This window comes from Gigantopelta aegis, chromosome 10, assembly GCF_016097555.1.
Source record: "Gigantopelta aegis isolate Gae_Host chromosome 10, Gae_host_genome, whole genome shotgun sequence".
Classification (NCBI taxonomy): Eukaryota; Metazoa; Mollusca; class Gastropoda; order Neomphalida; family Peltospiridae; genus Gigantopelta; species Gigantopelta aegis.
In genome coordinates, this window is record NC_054708.1 from 64,361,443 (window position 1) to 64,382,836 (window position 21,394).

The 21,394-nt window shown below is 32.5% G+C and overlaps 1 protein-coding gene across 8 annotated transcripts in view; it reads right to left on the minus strand.

Annotated features, from left to right (window-relative positions):
• Positions 1–382: 382 nt before the first annotated feature.
• LOC121383976 (pre-B-cell leukemia transcription factor 1-like) overlaps positions 383–21,394 on the minus strand; it is a 42,789-nt gene continuing 21,777 nt past the window's right edge. For 2 of the 8 annotated variants that reach the window (XM_041514099.1, XM_041514098.1), the window contains exons 6-9: positions 17,603–17,744; positions 16,932–17,029; positions 11,669–11,764; positions 383–2,198 (exon numbers count right to left, since the gene is read on the minus strand). In XM_041514099.1, coding sequence (XP_041370033.1) covers positions 1,998–2,198; positions 11,669–11,764; positions 16,932–17,029; positions 17,603–17,744 — 537 coding nt within the window. In that variant the 3' untranslated portion in view covers positions 383–1,997. Of the gene's footprint in view, positions 2,199–9,167; positions 10,358–11,668; positions 11,765–16,931; positions 17,030–17,602; positions 17,745–21,394 lie in introns of those variants that run through there. The other 6 variants (XM_041514100.1, XM_041514104.1, XM_041514103.1 and 3 more) reach the window with 6 other exon arrangements.

A 21,394-nucleotide genomic window follows, 5' to 3' on the forward strand; every position in this document is an offset into this window, starting at 1 on the left:
GTATGTATGTATTGCCTGCAGTGCCTACTGAGTAATCATCATCCATAATTGAACTTCAGAAGTCACTAAAATAGTGTTAGTAGCCTTAGGTGCCAACTTTAAAAGTACATAACATGGTAAACATGGGATATTTTTATTTTTACTACTACTACTACTACTACTACTACTACTACTACTACTACTATGTACATCTTTTATGTGAACCATTTCTGCTCCTTATCTTCTCAAAATATGTGCCAACTTCACACTGAAAGGAATACTGAATACAATTGTGTACATTTTATGCAGGAATTTTAACATACAAGAATTAACAGAATCGGTCGTTAATAATTTTTAACTGTATATATAGGCCTCAACTGACAAAAATAATAAACAAATTTCCAAAAACATAAAACAGTTTATTCATTTGAATGTTGCACAGTAAGCACACAAATCTTTTTAACAATAACTGACAGTCAAATGCCAGCTAACTACTAATAATTAAGTAAATTCTTCATTTAAACATTAAATGATTGTCCAGTTTCAGGTGTAAAACCGTGTCACTGAATTGATTTCATGGGCATCGAAAGAAGTCCAAAACCATTATTCATCTTCTTCTTCTGTATTTAATCTTTTTACGGCCGTCATATCAGTAATCCAGATGTGGTGATGAAGTTTGCCGTCTTCCGGAGGCCGTCGACAGGTCCCCAGAGTTTGATGTTGAGGGACGTGTCCCCATTGTTATCAGGAGGTTACAACATGTTAAGATAGTCCACAATGGTACTTCATTCTGCTCTTTTCTTTTTTTTAACAAACACCACCTAACTTTTGATCAGTGTGCTATTTAAATATAAATTATATACATGTACAAGTATTGGTACAATGGAAGCTGATTATAATCGGAGTGGATAATAAAGTATTAGCCTGTGTGTGAAGAAATGATGATGGGGATTGTAAACTTCATAATTGTGTTTTAACCTATAGGTTAACAGGTCTGTAAGTTATGATAATAAATCAGCACAATGCTTATTTCAATGCCTTATTTGTGGAGTGTTTTAGAGATGTAATACATTATAACCCATCCCTTCCATCTTCAATTTTTTTTCAAAAATATTCTGTCATAAGATTAAACTGCCATTTTATAGTAAAAATTAAACTGATGGAGGAAATGCTTCTCCTAACGATACACTAGGAATTAAAATACAAAATGTGATAAAAATTTGGGAGTTTTTTCTTCTATTCCTGGTATATACAAATGATTTTCTCATAATAATTTTTTAACCGACAGCAATGGTGAATGAATAAATGCTATGTAATAACCTAGCATGGACAACAGTATGCATAAATAACATTAATTTAAAACCGCATCTAAAATAATTAGAAACCTCTTGATTAAACTTTAACTATTGCAAGCAGTCGGTTATATTATGTACACCACACTAAGCAAATCCTATGTATAAATACTGAAAACTGGTACTGTTAAAAGCACTCCCATCTTTTGTGGCAAGTATATATACTAGTATATTTGTATAAATAATTATAGCATTCTGCATACAAAGATATAAATTCATGTTCATATCATCTTTGGTTTTAAGCCATTTATTGGGCAGTTGTGTTGGTGGCTGGAGGGTTTCAGGGCTAACTCTGGGTGAGCAAAACAGATCATAATTCTAGGTGATTATGGGTTTCAGGGCTAACTCTGGGTGAGCAAAACAATTCGCCAAATTGCCTATTAAACTTAAAAAATTGCCAGTTATTTTCTGAGAAATGTAAATTATTACATGAAATTATTCGGCCAAACTACTGGCGAATTTAGCGAGTGCCAGAGCTAGCCCTGGGTTTGAAATTATTTGAAATTGGACACTGCATTGCATGTACTTTGTAAACAGCAGTTCAGTTACTATAATCTTTCTGAGAATTATAAAAATGTATCCATGAATTTTCCAGATTTTAGAGTACTGGTATGTAATTTTACCCTTCGTACCCTCTGGCAGAAACCCTGCATGTCATTAGTGATTTCATAGCTCAGACTGCTTTGTTGGAGAGCTGTCCTCCTCCTCATCATCATCGTCCTCTTCATCATCATACACCTGTCCATTGTCCGCGTACATTAAGTTCTTTTCGGTAGCAGACCACCTTGGTTCCAGTTTAGTGGTATTGGCATGCTCTGCTGTGGAGGATGACTGGTCACCAACAATACTGGTTTGTAATGCTCCTACCTACAATGAACAATGGTTATATGTGGGTTCTTAATTGATTCCATCAGTGTAATCTGGCACCAAAACAATCTATATTGTTTGTTTCAGTTTTTACATTTGATTCATATGCAGAATTGGCATTTAAAACCCATAAATTATGAAAATATGCTCCTTTTTGCACAAAAACGCTTTTAATAACATTTAAACAATACATGCAATTTTTTTTTTTTTTTTTTTATCTTAAATCAGTGATTCTAGTTTACAAGAAACGTGCTTGTTTGCTATTACAAATCAGTTTGTGTCCTAGATGTGCCTATGAGCTCTTTATTTGTACAATAAACCAATGGCAGTGAGATTTGTATTTTTATCAAAACAGATGATGATATTTCTTAACAACAGATTTTTAAAATCCTCTTTATAAGAGTTTAATATATTAAAGAAGGTGAAATTAAATTTAACTCTTAAAAGCAAATGAAATGGACTTACTGGTATGCATAATATAAGAAATTACAAACAGTGGAAGCATCGAAAAGTGCAAAGCAGAATAGTTAAAGAAATAAATGTTGATGTTTAATATTCTTGTCCTTAGAAGAGAAATATTAACCTATGTGCACATTAGCAACATAAAACAAAATGTAAAATTTTTTAATCTGGAAAATGAATGATATCTTGTGTGAAATAAAGATGTTGAGCAAAAAGACGAAGTGTAAAGTGTTTGAATGCAGATGGCCAAATGGTGCAAACTGGTCTCGTCTTGGTGTATGCCTAGTCTTCCTAAGGTGTCTGGTTTTTATCCCAAGATCATTAACCAATCTGCGATGTACAGTAGAATCATCAAAAACTAAATCGAAATCCCAGACAAGAGACATACATGTGACATGGTTTGTACATTTTAATCAACCAAATTCCATGACTTTTTCCAAGTCATTTTACTTTACCTTTTTGACGATTTTGAAGGATTTTTCAGCAATCATCGGTGCAATCTGATATAATTTGACATAAATTGCTGATCTATTCTTGTTTTATTTTAAAAATGGGGGGGGGGGGGGGGTATCTTTTTTCCATAACATGACCAGACTAAAAATTGCATGACTTTCAAGACCTAAAAAAATATGGTTGCAAATTCTTTGACCTGTATGAATCTTAATATAGATGAGGATTGCAAAGTAATTCAGCTAGTTTCATCACCCCAAAGCAAATGCCATGTCTACTTTACCATGACCATGTTACTGTTCTACAGTGATCAGAAATGCCTACAGATTGTAGATCACAAAACATGGAAAGCATTGTAATTGTTTGTGTTTAAACTTTTTGGTTCCATTTACAATGTCAAGTTTAAAAGGTAATTAATAAGTAAGACAATAAGCTTATTCCTAAGTAACTGAATAAATCTTTTTACAAACTCATCTTCAGTGCTCATGGTTTGTACCTTGCAGCTAACTATACAAGTCGTTACCTTGTCTCAAGGAATTTGACTGTTCATTCAACATCACCACAGAACATTGTTAATCCATAGCTGTAGGTTATTTAAACACATGAAAAATTCCATACTATTTACAACACATTACCAGTTTAAGTTGGGAAAGTGGAATATATTCTTCTAAGACCAGAATGTGGTATTCCTGCAATTATTTCCAATTAATTTTGTTGTCATCCTCCACTTTACAATCATTACTTCCAAATGAAGTGACCGTGCAGTGTGCGATAGCATCGCTTGGGTGACAGAATAGTTTGGGTCATTGTCAGGCCCTTATGACGTGCCAGAGTTTTGAAATTGCAAATTGGACTGCCGAGCAGAGATTGGCCATAATACTCGTACCTTAAAATTAAACATTTTACACTCTTGATGGAAGTAAAAATTATTGTTAGAAAGAGTAATTCTTGATAGAAATAGAAAGTTAAACAAAATGCAATATAGTGCTTGTTCTTAATTGTATTTAGAACCATAAAGTAGCAAATGATAACATTTAACCAGCATAGTATTGGTATTAATAAGTGAATTATAGTCTTAATATTTTTAATGTAAAATAGTTAATCATGTAGACTGAACTTTGGTTATTTTAATACACTTCTTTGTACAATATAATCTATAGCTATATTTATGCAAGAAAATGCTCCCCTCCACAGTTGCCTGGAACATTTCATGAAAGTGGCAAATTGATCACCTTGTATTAACATTTTAAAAATATTTTAACTGAAACTTCACAAAATTCCTTGCCTAGCACTTCAGGGCTGCGTTCAACCAGACCGAGCAGATAAACATCCACTAGACTGGTTTATGCGCTTCACGTCAAACCAAATAGCGACGCCGGAAACTAAACATCACGGACATTAGCTGGCTGAACTTAGGGCTGGAGTGTGATCAGCTTGCATCTATTAATGCTCATGCCAAAGATAGTATTCTATATGTAATACCAATGGTGTGATAGGGCCTACTCAATGTTTAAAATTATGTAAGCTTTTTCAAATGATGTGAATGGTGGTCTTGAACAACTTATACACAGAAAAATGGGGAACTGTTGTATCACACCACACTATTAAATACCGGTAACTTCTTGCAACTTTTCATCCTACTCAGAAACGGTGTAAATTAACATTGTGCCATGAAAAATGCATTCCTTACTATGTAATTATATAAAATTTCATTGGGGCACCACAATTTGTTCAAATCATCTAAGTTCGAATAAAGCAACTGGCTGCCTTTGGGAGTGTCTGTGACCTTTTATAATATGAAATTATTACTCAATTTAAAATCAAAGTGCATTAAAAAAGACTAAAAAGTTATCTGCATTACACAGCAAAAAAAAAGAAAGAAGCAAAACGATTGTTAGAACTAAGTATTTTTACTGAATTAACTACTTTGCACACGCATAACATACGCAAAATTGTTGCCATCCCTAGTCCAACCGTTTGTTTCACTTGCAGTAACATCAAGTGGTATAAAAGACTGCTTAAGCAACGTATGGCAGTCATTGTTATCTTCCTTTCATTGGGTTGTACAATGGTTCAAAGGCAGTGATGAGCCAGAGTGAGTGAAGCTGCTAAAACATCTTGAGAAGTGGTGGAAGACTGAAATGATTCTACGACACAATTCCCAGTTTGTTCAGGCTAGTAGTTCATTGCACCTACATGCACATAATAAATGAACACCAAAGAGTCTATTGTTGCAACTTCAAACTTAATGGATTACCAGTTATTAACGAAATACAGTAGAATCTCATTGGGTCAAACACAGAAAAGCTGATTACACTGCAACGCTCGACCCAAAAATGAAAGTCCCGAGTTAATTTACACGTTGTTGACCGTATTGTTACGTCGAACTACCAACACGATTCAACTGTATTGTTAAATACACCAACTTTCATTTTGATTGGACCGACATAATTGTGCGAAGGAAGATTACACTGCAATGCTCAATCCAAAAACGAAGTCCCTAACCAGGACCAAATAATTTTGATGGGACCGACATAATTGTGAGGGAAGACTTGAACTTGACCCAAGTATTGTTCAATCCTTCAGTGCAGAATAAAACAGTTTATTTAAACATCTGGACTTCGTTTTTGGTTCATAGAAATATGTTCAACTGTCAACAAGATTCTACTGTATATGAAAAACGAGAAATGAAAAACAAAGACAAGTCATATTACAAATTTGACATATTTTACTCCTTGATGAATATTACAATGACACACTAAACCCCCATAACATAAAAAGTGACTACACATCACAAACACAGTCAATTATTATTATTATGCTCCATTACATGCTATAACAATATCTTAAAATGTCATGCATACAATAATTATACTTGTGAACAACTTCATTCAAACTGTTCAATCTCGAGTTGCTGAATGCATTAGTCTCAACTTGTTTCATCAAATACCATTAAAAATTCTAAAACGTATATAATAATAAAGATGTATATGCCTAGTGTGTGGAAAAGATTAAAAGTTCAGATTAAAAAATGTGTCATAATTGGGTTTTTAACACAAACCCCATCCATCCATTTTTGAGGGGTTATTATTATTCTCTGAACACAAATCCTATAAAAACAAAAGAAAAAATTCTGCATGTGGAATTTTTAAAAACAAAAAATATCCCATCACCTATTCCAGATTTAAAGGGAAAAAAAAAAATACAGGAAATATTCAACTGATAATGATCTATTTATGTATATTCTTAATAAGCAGTTTAAGTCGAAACTGGAATCTTAATTATGAAAGTCAATATAGATCACACAGGAATCAAACGTGTAATATGTTACAAGGGCAGATAACCATAGAGTAATATTAGATTGAATATTAAATTCTGCAAAATATTACTCTTACATTTTCAAGCATCAATAATTCTTTCATCGACTGTTCTTAAGTTTATTTATGCTCAAATATATGACATAAAACTATGAATATTTTCTGAGACAGTAGGGCTTATAGACAAGGGTCCATGATCTGGACTTTGTTCAAACTAAGTCTATACAAATATAGTTCAAAAACAGTTATTTTGAAGAAAAAAACTGGAGTATCTAGCAACATTAAATAATTACTTTATTGAACATTGAAAAAGAAATTGCAAGTACAAGCATATATGAATGTACCATAGTATATATAACAAAATCCACATGACAAATGACAACACCAGCAGCAATTAAAGCTCTGGAACCCATTGGCACAGTTTGTTATTGTATATTGTCATTTAAAAAAAAAAAAAATCAAGCATTTTCTTTATTAGCACTTATTTGGAAAAATATTATGTAAACCACAAGAGAATATAACCTCCACAGCACTTAACATGTTTTGAACAGGTACTGGGAACAATATTTTAAAATATCTGTTTCAGTAAGTAAAATATATTTCAAAAACAGCTATTTCAACTAATGCTTTTCCTGTAAAATGTATGAAAATTATTATTTATGATTAAGTAAAACTTTTTCCCCATATTAAATACATGTAGATACCTTTTTTTAAATGCCTTTTTATTTTTAATCATAGTAAATCATCTAATACAAATGCCTTTTAACAACAAAAGTTGTTATTTAGCACATAACTGTTGCTATAATACTCTCAAAATGACCAATAGGTACATATATTTACAAGTGATATTATGATTTAGCACCATTCTCCACAACAATACATTGTACTAGACACAATTCACAGAAATCACAACATACAGGTACTCTGGTTATAAACAAACTGTTGTCAACTTGTGCAATGGCATACATATGTACATGTAATAAGAAAACCAAAAGAAATGACAACCAAATTACTTTAATGAAAGCAGTGTTTGTTTATTTTTAATAGCTTGTATTTATATGATAAGATTATAAAGGTCGTAAGAATGAAAATGAAAACTTTCACTAAAAATTAACACAACTTTTACTATCCAAAATCACTAATTGACATTATTTCTACTACTTACTACATTGAGGGTAATGTGAAAAAAGAGAGTTACAAATCAAAATGATTTAATATTAAATTCTGCAAAATATTACTCTTACATTATTTATTATTTCATATCCTATTTTACTTAATGTTTAAAATTCTTTGTCAAGTACTAGATTTACAGCAGTAAAAACATGAGTAAAACATGAAAATAATGTATAGTTTTTAATGAGCAATCAAATAATACACATCGGAATGCTCACGTTTAAAGCTATGTACCATTTCTGTTCTACCTTCTGCATATCCACATCAATAAATATTTCTGTTGTCAATTACACTTCAAAAACACAGTTTGCAATTTGTATGACATTTGTTCAACACACCAGTGCATGTGTACATTGTGTGTCAGGTACTCTGACTGATGAAAATCAGAGGTACGGAGTATCGCTAGAATATGTTCATTGCAACTTACAACATTAAACAAATAAAATGTAAAGTTTTCTTTTCATACATAAACCAATCGGTATATTGTTAACATGATTTATATATGTAACATATATATAAAAACATTAATAATCTAGAAATTATCAATATGGCGCATCTTTGGCATAACAGGTTTTAAAACAGTGTTTTACATCAGTGCTCACTACAATATTGAATTTAATTATAATTACAAGCATGTGATTTAATTTATCAACTAGTGTTTTAATGGATTTTACTCACAATTCTACCACAATCAGTTTATCTACCATAGTCATATGTTCCTTTTTACTACGTGTTCCAAGATTGTTTTTGTTTTCAACTGGCAGCATACCAGTAATTAAATAATACAATTAAAAAGTTAATCTACTACCAGTAAATGGTTCTTTCTTTTAACACCCTCCACCACCACCCACCCCACCCCATCTTCACCACATTTGATTCACATGGCATTTACTTGATCTTTAATTAAAGAAACCTCGAGTCAGAAAAAACGTAACACTGGCCTATTGAACGATGTGAAATAATGGTATCCAATATTCACAACAGCAGTTCAACAACAGATTAAAAACATCAAATACAAGACATAAAATGTACAAAGAGCACATAACTGGATGAAAATGCATTTACCCCATAACTGTTTTGAACAACTCTAAAAAATCCTAACCACTTGATCATATGATGAAAAATGTCATAAGTACAGGCTTCTTATGTTCCAAAAATGTTTTTGGGAAGTAGTGGAAAGTAACTGGGTTTTTTCAAATATCTGTCTGAACCAACTCAAGAGGCAACCTGTAGATATTACAGTACTACATAAACAAAGATATTTGTGTACATGTATACAAAACGGATACTTGTGTTTAAGTACCCAAAATAATTTGTTTAACATGGGGGCTGGGGGAGCACAAAGAAACATCAAGCATTAAAGATATAAAATGTAAGCCAAATACATGTACTTTCTTACACACCTGTTGATGAGAATATCATTCTTTATTTTTGATAACACCTAATTGTTTACACATGTACGTGTTAATAATTTCAAGACATACGACTGGCTGCTCCAAGGTCATGACCAGGTCACCAAAAAACAGCACGATCGAAATCTATTACACTGACGTATAAGTTAACCTGACAATCATTTGTCTGTGATGCATAGGCCTAAGTTGGCTACAAGTGCAAAGGCTGCAAATAACCTTTAGTCGAAAAAGATGTTAAAATTTGCTTAAAACCTGGTTTTTGAGGATATGTAAGAAATGGAATAGTATATTTATGTCTGTTAAATACAATAGATCAAAACAAATCACTCACTTTCGCTCATTAGATACATTTTAAAACAGCTTGTTGTAAGATAAATGGTATCTAACAGCCACGCTCATGTATTATTCTTTATTTAATCTTGTTTACTAAACTTCTGGTTAATGATACTCAGTCTTATGACCAAGTTGTGTGGAACAAGCAGGTAAAATATGGAAAAGTAATATTAATATAATATGGAATATAATCCTACTTCTTTTGAAAAACAAAAAATCAATCAAGTATACTGTCAAAAGTAGGTAGGTTTGGTATGCTCAGCTTTTGGGTTTTTTAATGCAATACATATTTCAGGGACATTCAAAACTTTAAAAAGCTAGTTTAAATTTTTTTATTACAATGATGTCAGACAACTATGAAATTGCATTAATAATGTACTGAATGTATTTTCAACTAACAGAATTCACAAGAACTTTTAATCACTAACAATGATAAAAAAAACATTTGTCAGTAACCTCAAAATTAGTTATACCATTTTCATATTAAAACAAAAAACCAACTATGTTGTCATTGTTAATAAAATAAAAAAAAGAAGAAATGTAAATGCTTGCAAATACATTTTTAAAATTATGCTTTGGACTGTATAAAATAACATTACATGTATAAAATAACATTCAACAACCTCAACATGATTCTTAAAATGTTTTAAGACAAACATCCTTCAACACATTCTCGTTTTTAAACAATATATTCAAAATGCCATACAGGTAAATCTAACACAACATATGAATCGACATGATCAAAAATTAGTAATTTCATCTCAAAAACTGAAGAAAAACCAACGAAAAAAAACAACTAATGGCCATTAAAAAGTCTTCAGTTCATGCACTTTTTAACTTGTGAGAAAAAATCCTCACAAAATATTGTAATGATAAATATTCAGCACTTAAAAACAAAAACAAATTAAGTTTGTGGAGAAGGTTTTAGAGAAATTCTTTGGTCTTCGTCTTTGATTTAGTAGTTCTCTTCATCCTCAAACCCATCCGACTCATCACCACTTAGAGGAAATTTCTGCAAATACCACAAAGCAAAACTACAAGCACAAGTTCTGTAATCTGTCATGTTTCCATTGCAAAAAATCATTACAATCAGGGAGAATTCTTACCTGTCACCAGTCAAAATTCTAATAGCTAAAAAAAAAAAAAAGAAAAAAAAAAGAGTGCCAGCTCTTGGTTGGGGTATACACAAAGGATGAAAGCCTCTTAGCCAGATGAATATTAATCTTTATAAACTTCAAGAGTACGAAAGTCATCAAAGACCAATGAAAATAGCTGTGTATGTGATAACTGTATAAACTATGGATTTGACAGCATCTCCTTAATAAAAGGGAAACCGTACAAGGACTGGATTTGATAGGAACTGTTAGTTTGGCAATATGTACAGCTGTAAAGTCATTGTATATAATACACATTTCTTAACAGTTTGGATCATGAAGTATTTATTTAGCAACTGTAACAGGTGATCCAAAAATTCAAACATGGATTAAGTATATATAAATTGTTAGCAAATAAACCTACTTAACCAGTAATGTAAAACTGCAATATTAGCTTGGTATTTTGCACCAATTCACACGACTAAAAATGTGCTTAGAATAAAGGTATCTTGGAAAGTAGGACTGCCTGAAAATGGATATAGTGTCGGGTGGTAATGGTCAACCAATGATTCCGATTTTTTGCGATTTGCCATACAAGTTCCAGAGATCGATACACAATTTTAAAACATTAAACATCAATGACTAGAAATATCGCTAATCAAGATTTTGAAAATAAAAATGTTCTCTGCTTTTATTTATTGTGATACAATATTCTTTAATAACACTTGCTTCAAAGGGGTATATTTTCCTTTATATTTTCATGTATTATTAACAGGTCTCAAGCAAAATCAATCTTTCTACTCCCTTATTGCGGTAGTAAAGCTTTTGCTTATTAAAATAAATTGACAAAAAGTAATTACTGTATTCACTGGGTCACCAATAGTTCTTACAGTACTTAATGTGAATAAAATCCTTTCAGATACAGATATCACTTACATCCACATAATTTCTATGATCTTTGACCACTTTGGGACAGGCACTAAATACTTTAAAAAGTTGGGAGTCGTGTACATCTACAGAAACAAATTGGAGAAATTGTAGCATATGCCAACTAGCACTAGAGTAACTCATGCTTCGATAAATAAGACAAATATCTGACAATACAGTAACAGGGTCAGATAGATAATAAAATGCATGACAAAACGGCGGCTAGCACTGAGAATACGACAACAAGCATGGAGTGCAAGTACAAAGAGAAGCCCGAGTAAAGAGTGAAAGCCAGGCAGTACCTGTTGAACGTGCGGATCATACATGCCGGTGGAGCTGGGAATGCCGTCAGGTGGAAAGCCACCGGTCTGTGAGATAACATGCCGCAATGCATTCACCTATAGACAAAAGGAAATCAGTTTACATGCACATCACATGCAGGCAACATGCCACACACAAACAACAAGTGATTTAACATCATGCAACATGCAGTTTTGTTTCCAAAGCAAGCTTTCAGCTGGGGAAGGAGGGGTGGGGGCAATTATGTACCTTAAAATCTTGGAAATTAATGGATATATATATATTTTTTTTTTTAGGTAAATCATAGTGTAAGAACTGCTGTTTAAATTTAAAAATTTTTTTTTTTAAAGCAAATGAAATGCAGTGTCCTATTTCAGAATATTTAAAACTTATAACCACCTAGTAGTGGAAATTTGGCAGCATCAACGTAGTATTTTGTAGTGTAATATAGGGAATGTTCTCATATTAAATTACAACGAAATATAATAATAGCACTAAAGTAGACATTTATAATTACAGACCTGAATGAATGCTTAAGAAACACCACAATGTAAACAATGGTCTTGAATGTGCAGTTTAGGCCATACCATTATCATCATATTATTGTAATATTTCACTGAATTTAATGGAGGGATTTTTAGTTTTTAAACAAGAAATTGTTGGGGGGAAGGGGATTGTTCCTTAGTTAATAAATATTATCATATTTTTACTTTCAAATGGAGCATTTTTCAGTTCATAATTGGATCCAAAACTCTTAACATTATTTTTGGTGTGAAAAATGGTGCTGAATATCAGTGTAACAACACAAGTTACAAAACACAACACAACACATACATAGTGAGTATTTTTTCATCAGAGATGCTGAGAAACTATGTTCACACACAGATAACACTAACAATTCTTAACACAATGTTGGTACAATAATGCTACAATGGAAAGAATTTCAATTAAAAATTGTTTTGTTTTAAATCAATGCATATAGATCTACATGTCTACTCTGCTATAGCATTTTCCATTAATTTATCGTATACATTTTTTTAATTGCTTTTGTAGCGTTCAATTATGTTTTCTTTAAAATATCTAAATATAGCCTACATTGGCTACACGTCCATGTATATAGAAACGACGTAAACTATGTCAAAAACTTCCAATAGTAGTGCTCGTTAAACCATTGCATGATAATTTCTGAGTGAGAAATTATTATTTTTATTTTCCCCGTTATGAGTGCCTGCTGGGGGTAATAAACTAAATTATCGCATGGGTTTATGACATGGATATCAAGGATAAGTTATAGGATAAATATATTTAACCAATTTTCACTACACCAGCTCTTCGGAATGGAATAAAGACTTATATAATTTTATAATATACATGTATAGATCAATCAAGATCAAGTAATGGGATTACATAATCCTTCTTCACTTCTACAAATGAGGCAAATTAAAACAAATTTAAACCATTAGAATGTTCATCAATTGTATAAATAAACTTTTTTTACACTGTGGTAAAGTTGGATGTAAGGAAAAAAAAGAAAGAAGTGTTTTATTTAACGACGAACTCAACACATTTTATTTACGGTTATATGGCGTCAGATATATGGTTACGGACCACACAGATTTTGAGAGGAAACCCGCTGTCGCCACTACATGGGCTACTCTTCCGATTAGCAGCAAGGGATCTTTTATTTGCGCTTCCCACAGGCAGGATAGCACAAACCATGGCCTTTGTTGAACCAGTTATGGATCACTGGTCGGTGCAAGTGGTTTACACCTACCCATTGAGCCTTGCGGAGCACTCACTCAGGGTTTGGAGTCGGTATCTGGATTAAAAATCCCATGCCTCGACTGGGATCCGAACCCAGTACCTACCAGCCTGTAGACCGATGGCCTGCCACGACGCCACCGAGGCCGGTTTGGATATAAGGAAGGTTGCCATCTACATTTGAACATGTATATATGTATGTAGCAGGGGTAAGGAAAACCTATTTTGCGGGTCTGGGACTGATCTCATTCTCTGAAAACAATTTGTTTGCTGGTCCCACTTGTCCCTCTCTCGGTCTAAAGCAGTTGTTCATTACTGAAACAAACTTTGTGGACCATACAATAAAGTAAATTACATGCATAGGTAACATATCAGGTCTATCAGACGTCTGTGATTATACCACCTGCCATAAAGATATATTCTGTTATTCAAATTTCACTACAATAGTACTGCCATCGGACACTTTTTGTCGATGACCAAAGTTGGATAAAGTCAACATCTTAAAACAGTACCAAGTTATTTCCTTGCAATCCTACATAATATGCAAAATTAATTAAATGAAGTTTTATTTCACAATTTTACAGAGTAGTATCCACACATGCCTTGTCGTCTATAATATCTATACAGAATAACAAAATATTTTTTGTTCAAATAATATATTTTATAATATAAATATCTTGTTATTATTGAAGTTATTCATAATTATATTAACATCACATTGTTTAAAAAGTAATATCAAAGGTCAACATTTCTTTCTTGTTCATAACTAAAATAAAAGTAATTCCATCCCAGAATCCTATATTTATAGTCAGTAACCAAAAATATACAAACTTATGATATATCTAGGTATCATATTTTGCAAAATATATATATATATATATATATATATATATATATATATATATATATATATATATATATATATATATATATATATATATATACAAGCGATTACAAGATACAAAAATATACAATACCACCACCATTATACCCTAAATTTAGCAAATATCGAATCCAGGACATTTGCCCCCCAGGACATTTGCCCCCCAGTCCAAAAATGGATAGGCGGACATTTGCCTCCCAGTCGAAATGATGGCTAGGACATTTGCCCCCCAGTAGAAATGTTTGCTAGGACATTTGCCCCCCAGTATAAAAATTGGTTTAATTAACAACTTAAATTACTGTGTTTAATAAGTTCTTAATTAACCCTAACCCTAACCCAAACCCAAACCCAAACCCATGTGCTTTCTAATGTGCTTTTTCAACATGTGCTCAAAATGAAAATAAAGTTGTTCACAATATTTCTACTGGGGGGCAAATGTCCTAGCCAACATTTCTACTGGGGGGCAAATGTCCTAGCCATCATTTCGACTGGGGGGGCAAATGTCCACCTATCCATTTTTGGACTGGGGGGCAAATGTCCGTATCCCCAAATATCATATAATTCTGTTACAAAGTATGCATATTTTTTTTTATTTTTCATTCCCAATACGTAAGAATTAGAAATACTGTTTACAAGACAAGAAATAAACCTGTACTTTATTTCGCATTGGGTTTTTTTTAACTTATGAATGAACTGTTTTAAAATATATTAAATATACTTTTTATAACTTGGTTGGTTACAACCTCTATATAAAGAGAGGTAAAAAACAAACAAACCATATTCAGATTCTGTACTTGTGATTACAACAGCCACCATGCAATGTAAATTGACATTATACAATAAATAGCAAACAAAAACATAACGAAGTAAAAGTACAGCTAGCAAATTATGAAATAATTTTGCAAGGGAAGAGACAGAATGAAACAGTCATAAATTTTGCTTAGAGACAAATATATAATATATATATATATATATATATATATATATATATATATATATATATATATATATATATATATATATATATATATATATATACACACATATACAGTCGACCTTCGATAACTCAAACTTCGATCTTTCGTAAACGTCGATCTCTCGAAGTGAAACGGCGGTCCCGGCCGAACTGCTATACAAACTAGTAATAACAGACTTCGAACACTCAAACTTCGAACATTCGAAAAAGTCTCAAAGTAATTTTGTGGTCCCACCATAAAAAAATAAGGGATATTGCACTTCCAAAACTCGAAGTTTGTGGAGTGACTGAGCCTTTTAACTGTACCGGTAATACTTTAAAGAAAAATGAATAGTCACCCAAGCCAAGTGTGAGTGTCCCGACTGGTCTTGGCTATCAATGATACACGCGGTAATTACAGAATAATAGATCGCCGACTATGCGGAACGAAATGATCCTACATGCCTGCATTGGGTTGTCGGTGTTTGTACACGGCAGCGGGCCTCATTACACAAAGTACGGATAGTCTTGTAATCTTCAAAAAACTGTTGTAATAACAATTAACGCTGTTTTGTTTTTTTCTTAAATGAGTGCAAAAAAGTACATAACCTAGTGCTATTTGGCATACAGCGTTTTGATTTGTTATGTTATGTCTCGCTATGTTAGTGAGGGTTTTTAAAATGATTTTTGTGATTTACAATAATTTTGCTATTTATATTGTGTATTTTTTATTTGGTAAACAAACGTACTTAGTGCTAATCGACATTCAGTATTTTAATTTATTACGTTACCTTCCGCCTTGTTTTGAAATTTGAAAAATATATCAACTTTAATTTATCGCTTACTTCCGGTTATATGTAAGTACGTGCTTTCAGTTTTCTTTTCTCTTTTTTTTACTTTACTGTCAATTAATACAATAAAAGTACATAGAGATGTACGTCAAATTGATCGGATTTATCTCGTTTCTGTTAATATTTACTTAGTTTTATCATATACACAGAAGAAATGTGCTAACATCCGATATCAACGAAATGATAATACTCCAATGCAGTTTCACTCTGAGGTCTGCTGTACGAATTTCGAACACTCGAACTCCCTGAAACTCGAACTATTTCATCGTCCCCTTCAACTTCGAGTTAACGAAGTGTGACTGTGCGTATATATATATATATATATATATATATATATATATATATATACACACACACACACACACACACACACACAGAGTTGTTGGCTCTCTCTCACACACACACACACACACACACACACAGTTGTTGGCTCGAATCCTCCAACCCCGTCGATGTTCGAGAAAATGTTTGACCCATCGGGTACTTTGACCAAACCAATTGGTCAACGTGTAAACTTATGTAACTCAGACTTCGATTTTGGTTCAAACGTTGTGGTGTATTCGACACTTCCGAGTTCAACCCAACAAGATTCTATTGTATGTATGTGTGTATGTATGTGTATGTGTATGTGTATATATACATATATATATACACACACACACACACACACACACACATTATTCTAAATCAACTCAAATTCATTTAGTATATGTAATCATGTTTGTGATTTTGCAGGCTGTAGCAGCAAACAGAGCATGCACTAGAAATATCCATAGTGTCATGTTCTGTCTTAGTAGCTTTAAATGGCAACAAACCTGAGATTGAACATTAGCGCCTACCGAGTTATCCCCTCCTGGATAGCTTTCTCCATTCAGATTCATGTACATTCCAGACTGGTTAAAGCCTGCGGCCCCTAAAAATCGAAAAAGAAAGTATGTTACAGATACAAATATCACTACTAATAGATCACAAACAGATTTATATATTACTTGAGAAGTGTATGCGCAATAAGAAAAGGATTAAGTATTTTGTGACATTCAATCAAAGTTGTGGAATCAGTAACTGAAGCATATTGTACATGCAGTAATTGTTCTTTTATATTAGCAACTATGGCTCTGTTACATGCACTCTCCTACAATAAGAACATTACATACAATTTGATAATTCAACTGGTCAGAAGTGGAGAAAATGCAACCATAAAAATGTTCGTTCTCTTCGACTCAATTTTAAAGCAAAATCAAAAGAATCAATTTACAAAAATATTGATAAAAGTTAACACACACAAGCAAAGAAATACTGATAAATTTATTTTAATTAAGCACATCAAAATTTTACTGCTATTCAAAATATATTTTCAAGATTTACAAAAATGTTGATAAAATTATTCCTTATAAAATGTGGGTTTTTTTTATGTGGGGTTTAGAATGGGTGCCAAAATGAAACATTCCCTACATGTTTTTAACACGAGTTCAGTAGTGTATGTTACCTGGAGCTGCCACATCACTAGAGATGGCTCCCTGGGATGCCGCTGCCGAGGCTGCCTTCGCTGCATACATGTTGGCTTCCTCTTGAGCCTTGCCAATGTTCTTCTTATAGCGGATTCTCTTGTTGCCAAACCAATTAGAAACCTGTAAACAAATTAAGAATTTGTTCGCATTATAGATTAAATATTCATATGACATTTAAAAAACCCAACCAATATAAAAAAAAACAAAGTAAACAAAATTGATGTTTTTATGGTTCTGTTTCAAAGCTACATTAGGGCCCTTTTTTCAAAGCTATCTTAGCACCACGATGTCGTAAAACCATGTGTCACGGTAAAGTCATTGCCTATGACTGTGTTAAAAATATAGGACCAGTAGCAACCCATGCAATTGCACACGACAATCGGCAAAGCCATGGAGTTTTTAATTCTCCACAGCACTTTTTTGCCTTAAGACTACATTCAGGGTGTTCATCAATGGCATTTTTGTTTTGCCATGGGCATTTTCTTAATTGCAAGGGTTGCAGTAGTCCAGTCTGCAGGATGAAATGAGTTGTCTTTTCCAGTTCTCTGTCATTATAAAGCTTAGTACATAGAGTGGTCTTGACAGGCCACTTGCCAGTAAAATCTGCCTATGAAAATGGTGAACTCTTCAAATGAAATGGAGAACAGTACAACTACATTGTAGTCTGCATAATAGTGATAATATAATAATTATTATCATCAGCCAACTGTCAACAGCCCACTTTTGATTCAAGATTTTCAGTGCACAGGATTGCCAACAGTTTGATATCCAGTAGCATTCTAATGAATTTTTGTTTGGTTCACTATATGTTCTACACTATGCCAAACAATCGAGCTGAATTGCTTAACAAAAACATTGTGCTACATTATCATGTGAATTGTACATAGCTCTTAACAGAAACTGACAGTTGTCTGTAATGTAATGTAATGGATTCTACACAAACGATTATTAATCGTCCCATTAAATAATGGGTTAAAAGCAGTGATTCATTTATAAATATTAGACTATCATCACATTTTTTCATTAAAATCATTCCATACAAAATAAAATAAATGTATCTTGTGTGTGTGTGTCACGATGACGTATCTTCCTGTATTTTCCTATCTCTTCAGCCTGATATGGCCTACTTATTCAGAATTGCCACCTCTGCATAAGAGAAAGAGGTTTAAAAAATAATAATAGTAGTATTTTTCACTCATCCAAAATACTACTCTAATGCGGACAAGGGGGTTGGGGTGGGGTGTGGGGTGGGGGTGTGTGTGTGTGTGTGTGTGTGTGTGTGGTGGTATTCAACTCAGTTATTAAATTTCTTCTCTCCAAACACTTCCCCCCCACTTGGCTGAACAAAAGTAAACATAATCTCCGTGTTATCTGCAGGCAAGGTTTTTTAGCCTCTGGGCAAACACAGCCTGTCAGATTTGATGGATTAAGTCAGAGAGCCACCATTAATGGGATTCACGGTCTTGACAGCACATATATCCCAAAGATCATTAACAAACATTCTCAGAAAATTTACAACTTAAATGCACTTGTCATCAAGACTTCAATAAGTCAAAAATCAAGGGACAGGGTGGAGATGACATTCAAAATAATGTTACCACATTACTTTTAACGAAGTGTTGCACACATTGTTTTCCATTATTAGTATTATTTGTTGAATATAATATGAAAAGTTAAAAGTTCGTTTTGATTGACGACACCACTAGAGCACATCGATTTATTAATCATTTGCTACTGGATGTTGAACATTTGGTAATTTTTCACGTGTAGTTTTAAAGGAAACCTGCTTCTTTTTCTATTAATAGCAAGGGATATTTATATGTCATATCCCGCAGAGAGAACACATACCAGCCTTTAATTACCAGTTGTGGGGAACTGAGGTAACACAATATGAAGATTGGGGTGGGGAGGGGTACTGTTCAGGTAACAGTTATTATTTAAGGAATGGAACCATTTTGATTAATGATACTCCGGTATACAGTTTAAATGGTACATACTGAATGTCAGGCTATGTTATTTATGACACAGCGTTTAAAGTTTGAGAGAAAAGAAAAGTATGCTGCATCATGGGTTTCACATTGAATCTCTTATAAGCACTTTTCCACAGAAAGAATAAGACATACCATGACCCTGATTTACAGTAATATTAGAAAGGATCACTTTTTTTTTTAGTTATGTTTGACTGAAAAATTACAAAACTATCACCCAAAAATATGTCTTCCTGTAATCACAATTTCTTTCAGAGTACAGTGCTCTTATTTTTCATTTGCTAATACCGATTCTGGTATCATATATCAGTGAAAGAAATAAGCAGAACTTTTCACTAGTCCACTGGATATATATATCTAGAAATCTACTTGTCTGTCAATACTTTATTTTGTCCAAATATGTTGTTAGTTTTATTCAAGTGCAAGGACATTAGTTTTGATGTCTCAAAATGAAACTACATTGAACATTTTCACTTGTCCACTGGACAACCATTGAGGTACTTTGCTTGTCCGAGCAAATTTCACATGTCAGAACAAATGGATAAGTGCTTATTTCGAACACTGTATACGATTCATGAATTAACTGTGGTGTTTTGAGTATTTATAAATAAAAACTAACAATCCACTGTCTCTTCAAACTTGAGTTGTAATGTTTTGAGAGAACAGATTTTTGTAACCCGTACACTTGTTACTGAGTCTGCCTAGTTTCAAATAACAATTTATAACAATGTTATAAAACTGCTAAAATATTCACCATCTCCATATATATTTGATTTTGAAAGAGAGCAAGGACATCATCCCTTATTGCAAAAATAAATAATCTAGTAATCATATAATCAAAAACATGACTAAAATATTCAAATCTGCATGCACTAGAACCAACAATGGCAAATACTTTAGCCAATGCAAGCTAGAAATAGTAAAAACAAGGAAACAAAAAATTAACTTTCTACAAAATGTAAAACTGCTGTAGCACAGATGACGAAATGGGAATTATATTAAACATAGTAATAAATAATAAACAAAAGTAAACAAATTCTAGGGGGCTTTTGCGATGAACAACACAAATGGATGATTTCTATCTGATTACTAGTTAAGACTGATACTATCTACAGGATGAAACAAAATAACATTTAATTTGAGCTAAATCTATAAACAAACAAAAAAGTATATACATTTTATTTATTTTATTAGCAAAATTATTGACTGATTTTGTTTTATAAATAAATTTAAAAAACATCGTTTACCAGATGTAGCGAACAGCAACTAACATTAAAAAAAATTCATGAACCTACATGTAGCTAACAAAACAGAACGAACAAATCAGCATTTCTACCATGCTGTCTCAACATATTAATAAATTACAATAAAGTTTAAATGTCTTTTAAAAATGATATCAAGTTCTAATTAGACAGGTTGAAACATTGATGGTTTATTATTAAAACTACAAATCATTAGTACTATTTAAGAATTTTTTTTTTTTTTTAATACTGACGGTTAACACAACCATAGAGCTGTTTCTTCTGCATTATGAAATAGAATAAAATAGATGTTTAACGACACCCCAGCACAAAAATCTGCATTATGAAAATCATGCCTGGAAAAATTAATCATTAGATATTTTTTAAAAAGGCCGCTGCAATTTTCTGAAGCAGTTCCAAGCAAATCTGTATAATTGTATTGGAAATAATTGTAATAAATTTGACTGAGGAATGTGGAGAGAGCAATTTAGTTGTGTTAACCTGTTGGCCGTAATGCTTTTAAAGATTAACATGTAAACCA